This window comes from Sinocyclocheilus grahami, unplaced genomic scaffold, assembly GCF_001515645.1.
Source record: "Sinocyclocheilus grahami isolate Dianchi unplaced genomic scaffold, SAMN03320097.WGS_v1.1 scaffold2487.1, whole genome shotgun sequence".
Lineage (NCBI taxonomy): Eukaryota > Metazoa > Chordata > Actinopteri > Cypriniformes > Cyprinidae > Sinocyclocheilus > Sinocyclocheilus grahami.
The window spans coordinates 5,490-12,930 of NW_015507666.1; the positions used below are offsets into that span (position 1 = coordinate 5,490).

The following is a 7,441-nucleotide window of genomic DNA, read 5'->3' on the forward strand; positions in this document are numbered from 1 at the left end:
TGTAATGCATTACTTTTGTAACGCGTTACTCCCAACACTGGTGGTAAATATGAATGCATAGCAACACTCATTCGATAATTTAGCACAATGATACGCCATCAGTTAGAAAAAATACTTTAATACACATTTATCAATGTAATGATTGGCAAAACTATTTAATAAATTTATTAACATAAATCAGAATTTTACCAAACTAAGAATACAAAACTGGGTGAAAACAATAACTAGTTGCGTCTAGTTTAGCTGCTGGTTTCAGAAAGCACCCATTGAACCAAACAAATCCTCTCAGTTAATGCCAGCCGTGAGGAAGTCTCTTCTCCTGGTCACTTCTTCCTCTCCGTATTTGGATTGAAGCTGCTCAAGTTCATACGGATCAGCCAGCAGGAGGATCTCATCGTCCAGATGGGTCCAGACAGGCCCGTGAATCTCATGGTCGTAGCCGTCTTGCAGATACGCCTGGGCTCTTGCTAAGTCACCACTGGCTTTCCACAGTGCCTTGGTCACCTCAACCAGATCTTTCTTGGTCTTTGTCATCAAGTTCTCGACATGTTCTACCAAGTGTTTGGAGGGAGTTTCCTCTGGAGTTCCTCTCGTTTGGCTGTCGTGTTTGTCCTGTGACTCGGAGTCGAGGATGAAGACGTGGGATGAAGATGCAGGGACAGCTGTGGATCTATGACCTGGACGCTCTTCCTCGGGTGACGGTGAGGGACAAACAGCTTCTGGTGCTTCCTGTAGGCCGTTTTGGTTAAGCTCAGATTGAGTTTCTGGTTCCCTAGTTAATGTTGCAGGCGATGCTGAACTTTCTTGTGCATCTGACGGCTTGGCGATTGGTGCTTCAAATGAATCTTCGCCTTCTTCACTTTCATCCATCTGTGGAAACACATTCAAGTCAGTGAAGTGCGTTTTGGAGACTTTTTAACTAAGGCAGTGGTTTTCTAAGCTGAAATGCTGGAAAACTATCCATTTACAAATGTATTTTGGAGGATTAAGTTATAAAACGAATAAAGAGTTAAGTTAAAAACAAATGGGTCAGTGAAATTTAAGAAAGTCCATAAAATGGAACACTAACATCAAGCTAAAAACATGTAAAGATCTTAAAAATGTATTTAAGTTTGTTTCATGATTCTGAAAAACTTTCATACTATTTTCAAGAAACGTTTTAGTCCGCTAACATCGTGTTCCTGTGGCTCAGTGGTAGAGCATTGCGTTAGCAGCACAAAAGGTCATGGGTTCAATTCCCAGGGAACACACATACTGGTAAAAAAAAATGTATAGCCTGAATGAACTGTAAGTCACTTTGGATAAAAGCGTCTGTTAAATGCATAAATTATTAATAATTATTATTAATTATAAATTTCATCTTAATAATTGCTTTCAAAAAGATTTTTAAAATAATACTTTTTTCATGAACCACAATATTTAAATGTTACATATATAGCATTTTAAAAAGTATATATAAATATAAACACACACAAATTAAATTCCTAAATTACTGTAAAATTTGGACTGCATCGATTTTTACGCATCGATTTTTACAAAGCTCATCGGTCTGAAAAGCGAGGTGTGCTGTGATTGGAAGGCCAAACAAAGTAGTTTCTCTTTCACAACGAAACACACAGTGCCCTCACGACATGGCGGCCGCGGCAGCAACAATACTACAGCGAGAATAAAAGTTACACCTTCTTTCTTTGCGTGAACATTTGGCTGGCGTTATGCAAATCTTCCCACATAGTGATGTAGATATGTGGGGGCGTGTTAGAACGAGCCGTTTTAGTAACTTTTATAAAGAATATCTCTTTGGATTTCAGACTTTAGTCGTTGCAACTTTACAGATCTTCTTTATGCACCAAGAGCTTGTAACACTCCAAAGAGAAAGGAAAAATTTAAATTGCATCATATGACCCCTTTAAATAAATAGGTCCACACAATAAATGAGCGTAATGTCATTGACCCAACAGTTATATCTAGTCAGGGTTGATGTTGTTCAGTCTTACCACATCAGAGTCCTCAAATTCTCTTGCAGCTTTTGCAAGAATCCCAAGTTTCCTAGAGTCAGGCGTGGAGGCCTTGCAGGTACTTTGACTTGTTTTGTTGGGAGATGAATGTTCCTTTGATCCTGAATTTGAAAAAAAGTGGAGAAGGTTTACAAACAGAACTTGTTGAGGAACAACACAATATATAAAACCATGAATAACATTACCATCCGGAATGTGTTGTCCATCAAAACCTTCATCTAATGTAGGTCTTTTAGACATCTCAGGCTCTGGTGTTTCTTCTTCTTGGACCGGGACAGGAGATTCGTCCTGACTGTCATGGCTTGAGGCCTGCGGCGGCTCTCCTGCAGCATCTGCCACATCTGGAGGAGAACTGGCTCCCTCAGGAGAAGGCTGAGGGTCGGTCCTCACAGCTGGACACACACTTTTTTCTGTGGCGATTTGGGTTTCAGATGAATCCGACACAATGACGGGCTTTTGAGGAGACTTTTGTAAGGTATCACTCTCAGGTTCTGAGTTCTCAGTGGCTTTCTTCTTACGCAAAGGGCTTTGCGTAAAACAAAGCGGTTTTCTTTTCGTGGGACTCTTCTTCACGAGTTTAAGCTGGAGGGGCTTTAGAAACCGATCCCTCATGGACTGCCAGCTGTGCTCGGTCACGCGCCGTTTCTCCATCTCTTTCCAAACCAGGTTGCCTTTGGCTTCATGTTGCCGCTTTTCCATGAACTTCAAGATGGCTGCGTCGTCTTCAGGCGAGTAACCCAACCGCCCATTGCTCTGATGACGGGTCGCCATCCTCGTCTGGACAGATGGTCCCGCGCTAATCACATAGTCGTCCAGATTCAACAGCTGGTTCCGCTCTACACAATCTTTGATGTATTTCGTAGAGACGTACTTTTGTCCGGAGCTCGCTGTGACAGTAGTTGCGTCACCGGGATCGATCAGCAAAATGGCTCCGGGCTCTTGATTGCGACACAAAGTGCCTCCCCCGTTAGTTACCAGAGGGTAAAGTTGTGTTTTAGTTGGGCCGGGTCTCACATAGAAGCGCATAGATTGTCCACTTGTGTCCAGGAATAAGACAGGAGAAATGTCAGAGACCTCCTCCTTTCCCTTCTTTGACATGGTGAAGGTTATCTGGGGGGTAAATGAGAAAGCTCTTTCCATATCAAAGCTTAAAAAAGACATTAGTTTGGTTTGGAATGAGAAAACAATAGATGCACAGTTCAAAATTAGGACTATATGGTATTGTGATGATTTCTGGTTGACATGTTGGTGGACCACGTTCATAGTTAATGTGATGAACTACACTATAAAAAGTCAAACTAGTTCTAGCATTTATTTCCAGATGCAGCTTGGTTTCATATTTAGATAGATAGATAGATATATCAAAGCTTAAAAAAGACATTAGTTTGGTTTGGAATGAGAAAACAATAGATGCACAGTTCAAAATTAGGACTATATGGTATTGTGATGATTTCTGGTTGACATGTTGGTGGACCACGTTCATAGTTAATGTGATGAACTACACTATAAAAAGTCAAACTAGTTCTAGCATTTATTTCCAGATGCAGCTTGGTTTCATATTTAGATAGATAGATAGATAGATAGATAGATAGATAGATAGATAGATAGATAGATAGATAGATATACGGATGGACTGATAGATAGATAGATAGATAGATAGATATATAGATAGATAGATAGATCTTTGCAAACGGTTTAATCTTCTAAATCCTTACATAATTCATTCTTTGACTCGTTGTCTTTACTATCCGACATTACGCTTATTTATAAACATGTGAAAAAAATGCTATAGTAAATATAGTGTTTTTGAACCATACTATAGTAAAGTGTATTATACTGTATATATTATTATAGTATTAACACTTTGTTAATGAATGCTACAGCGTACTGTAGTATTAACTATAGTGAACTGATAAACTGTAATAAATACTGCAGTATACTTTAGTTTTTACTACAGTAAACTGTAGTGTATTGTAGTATACTATAATTGTAGAAAACGTAGTACAGTATTGGGTCAAATAATTTGTTGTTGATGTTACTATAGTTGTTATATTACCACAGTAACTATAGAATTACCACAACAAATGAATTCAAGTACTTTACTATAGTATGGTTCAAAAACACTATAGTATTTACTATAAATTGCTATAGTATTTTTTCATGTGGGCTACCACACATGCTCCATCAGTCCCACATAAATGTATTGCTCTTGCTCAACAAATTAGATGACATCTCTTAATTAAAAAATGTATGGTTTCATTTATACTGTTCTGCAAGGTTGTGTATTGTAGTATAATATACCCTAGTTGTAGAAAACTTAGTACAGTATTGGGTAAAGTAATTTGTTTATATTACAATAGTTGTTATATTACCACAGCAACTATATAATTACCACAACAAATTAGTTCAAGTACTTTACTATAGCATGGTTCAAAAACACTATACTATTTACTATAAATTACTATAGTATTTTTTCATGTGGGTAAACACATGAATTTTGAATAAAGTAAAATGTAATAACCATAACTTAGTGTACTCAGTTTTATTTGCCCTCGCGAATCTACTAAATTACTATGAAGTATACTTGACATTTGCGTGTCAAAGACTTTCCCTGCTAATCCGCCTTGCAGCACACAACATCTATACTTACAAAGGACTAGTATAAAGTCGCTACCTGTCGAGAAAACTAAATATTGATGAAAGGAAATATAAACTACCTGCGTTTAGCAGCGCGTCCAAAGATCCTCTGAGCTGTGAGACAAGTGAAAACTACATTTCAAAATAAGAGTCCCGGCTGTAGCGTTCACAGGAAGAGACGCCTGTATGAGAGCGCGCGCTGTGACCTTGATTTTGGAAAAAGACGGATACGGAAATGCTCACTGTCTCCGCGCGGGAAAACTAGAAAACTGAAGTAAAGGTGCAAAAAACTAGAACGTTTTATTATCCATAAGAACAATATTTATTGTTGTAGTTGTTGTTAGCAAGTAGCAGTCTGATTTATTTGACTTCTTTTGAAACAACTTTCATTGACAAAAAGGAAACATAGAAATACATATTTGTTTGAAACATATACGTAACTCAATATTAAATCAGTCATTCTTGAGACATGGGACAAAACAGGTCCAGCAAGGGTAACTGCTATTAGGTTTAAAAATAAAAATATTTTCAATTTGAAATGTCATGAGGGATTAATAATAGAATGTATTTAACACAATTATCACCTTCAAATTAATTTTCTCATTATTATATCAAATCTGTGTTTCTTAATGTCCTCTCACTACATCTAAAACAGTGTGTCCACAGAGAAGGCTTCAATCATTCATATGCAATAAAATGGATAAAAATGTTTTTTTAATGATGAAAAAGCTTATTTTATCAAAAGCAACACTTAATAATATCGCCTATCAAAGCAAGGTTGTTTTTTAATGACAAGCATGTTTAATATGATTTTAAAGTTGCATCCCCGCTTTGTGAACACCGTCAGACATTCAATAAAAATGTAATAAAATCAGGGAATATCAGGGGCAGCTGTCACTCTAAAGGACCCCCTCGTCATAGTTCACCTCTGCAGAGTACATCAGTGTCAGACAGGCTCTGCTAAGTTTTAGTTTTAGAATATTTTAAATCCTAATGTTAATATTTCCTGTGTCACAGCCATGATATGTCAACACCATCTTCCAATTTCTGAGGAAATTATTTGAAATATTTAGATAATTGTATTCTCCCGAAGCAGGTTCCATTAGCATCTAGCATCAACAGAAAAAAAGAAAATGGCTACTACATGAACTCCATTGGTTTTGTGAAAGAAATGCCAAATTTGACAAAACCGTCAGATGCCACCAGCATAAGATCTTGTGTTCTAATGATATATCAAAATACTTCAATGTGACTCTTGAATAAAAGCTTTATAAACAATAACATACTCACTGTTTGTTTTAATAGTAATTGACTGATTCAATGTATTTGATAGTTAAAATTAAGATATATAGTTGAGTATCATCGGCATAACAGTGGAAACTAATCCCGTATTTCCTAATAATATTACCAAGTGGCAACATGTATATCGAAAATAGCAGAGGACCTAGGACAGATCCAGCAGAGGACCTAGGACAGATCCATGCAGTAGTATTAAAGCTACTGCATACACTGTTATGCTACTGTAAATGTTGCTGACTCGAATGTGCAAATCTTGTGGCGTCTACGAGTATATTTGGGTTAAATATAAAATATAATAACAGTGTGAGGATTTGTTTCTTTAATTATAAATATAATAGTGTGAGAATTTGTTTATTTAAATATAAAATACAATAACAGTGAGGACTTGTTTATTTAATCAATTTGGAGTTATGAAACAAACAACATAAACATTTGAATGTGAATTTGAAAAAAAAAGACACATTGAGATGAAAGATTTTGTACTTTATTGAGACTTATTGAACTAACTGAAAGTCATAATACAAAGAACCACCGAACTATGACGTGAAAAATGGCCTGAAGCCCGGCCCGAGGGGCGTAAAAAAAGTCGGGCTGAAATGCAGGGCTCTAGTTGTTATGTCACAGAAAGTGCAAAGATGAAGAGGATGAAAGCCAATTAAAAATACAAGCATATTAAACAAGGAACAAACAGACATAACAGTGTGAACTGGCCACAAACAACCAACAACTGAAAGGTGAAAAAGAGCAGATTAAATACAGGGTAAATGAGGAAATAATGACAAAAACGTGTGATAATTAAATGAATAACCATGACAACCAATATGTGGCGGGAAACTAGAACAAAGGACAAAAGGACAAAAGGAAAACAAACTAGAAGTCCATGAAAACAGAAGCTAAAAAAAAAACAACAACTGAAAATCTATGACACCTACTCACCTACTTACCCCCGGTTTCACAAACAATGTGTATTGAAGCTTATTATAGAGCAATCTAGTCTATTTAATGTTGGTCTGTTAGATTTGAAATATTTCTGTGGCTAGTTTTGGTCAGATTAGAAGTTTTGTATGCAGGATCTGGAAGGTATCCAGACTGAATTACCCACTAAATGAATGGGTCCGGATTGGATCCGGGCCGGATGAACCGCTTCATTAGCGGATACGGGTAGGGTCTGGAACGGATCTGGTCCGGATCCGTAATCCTTATCTGTTCCGGATCCGTTGCGCTGTGCAAGTGGACTCCGATACGGACCCATTTTGCGGATCCGCTCCGGAGTCATTTTGCTATCTATAAATCTCGATTTATTCACACTGGCCCTTAAAAAGCCTTATGTGAACAAACTTGCCCAAAAAAGTTGCAGGGGAAGAGTTTAGTTTTTATTAAAAGTCAAGGGGACACATCCCCAGCGTTTTCTACGGCCATGCTAATAACAGTATGAACACTTCATTATATTATATATATATATATATATATATATATATATATGTATATAT

At 37.0% G+C, this 7,441-nt stretch overlaps 1 protein-coding gene across 3 annotated transcripts in view; it reads right to left on the bottom strand.

The window, feature by feature from the left end:
• Positions 1-4,822, bottom strand: part of LOC107575160 (telomeric repeat-binding factor 2-interacting protein 1-like) — a 6,109-nt gene extending 1,287 nt beyond the window's left edge. The window contains exons 1-4 of one of the 3 annotated variants that reach the window (XM_016261574.1): positions 4,733-4,822; positions 2,201-3,125; positions 1,995-2,116; positions 213-870 (exon numbers count right to left, since the gene is read on the bottom strand). In XM_016261574.1, coding sequence (XP_016117060.1) covers positions 286-870; positions 1,995-2,116; positions 2,201-3,113 — 1,620 coding nt within the window. In that variant the 5' untranslated portion in view covers positions 3,114-3,125; positions 4,733-4,822 and the 3' untranslated portion in view covers positions 213-285. Of the gene's footprint in view, positions 1-212; positions 871-1,994; positions 2,117-2,200; positions 3,126-4,665 lie in introns of those variants that run through there. The other 2 variants (XM_016261576.1, XM_016261577.1) reach the window with 2 other exon arrangements.
• Between the last annotated feature and the right edge of the window lie 2,619 nt (positions 4,823-7,441).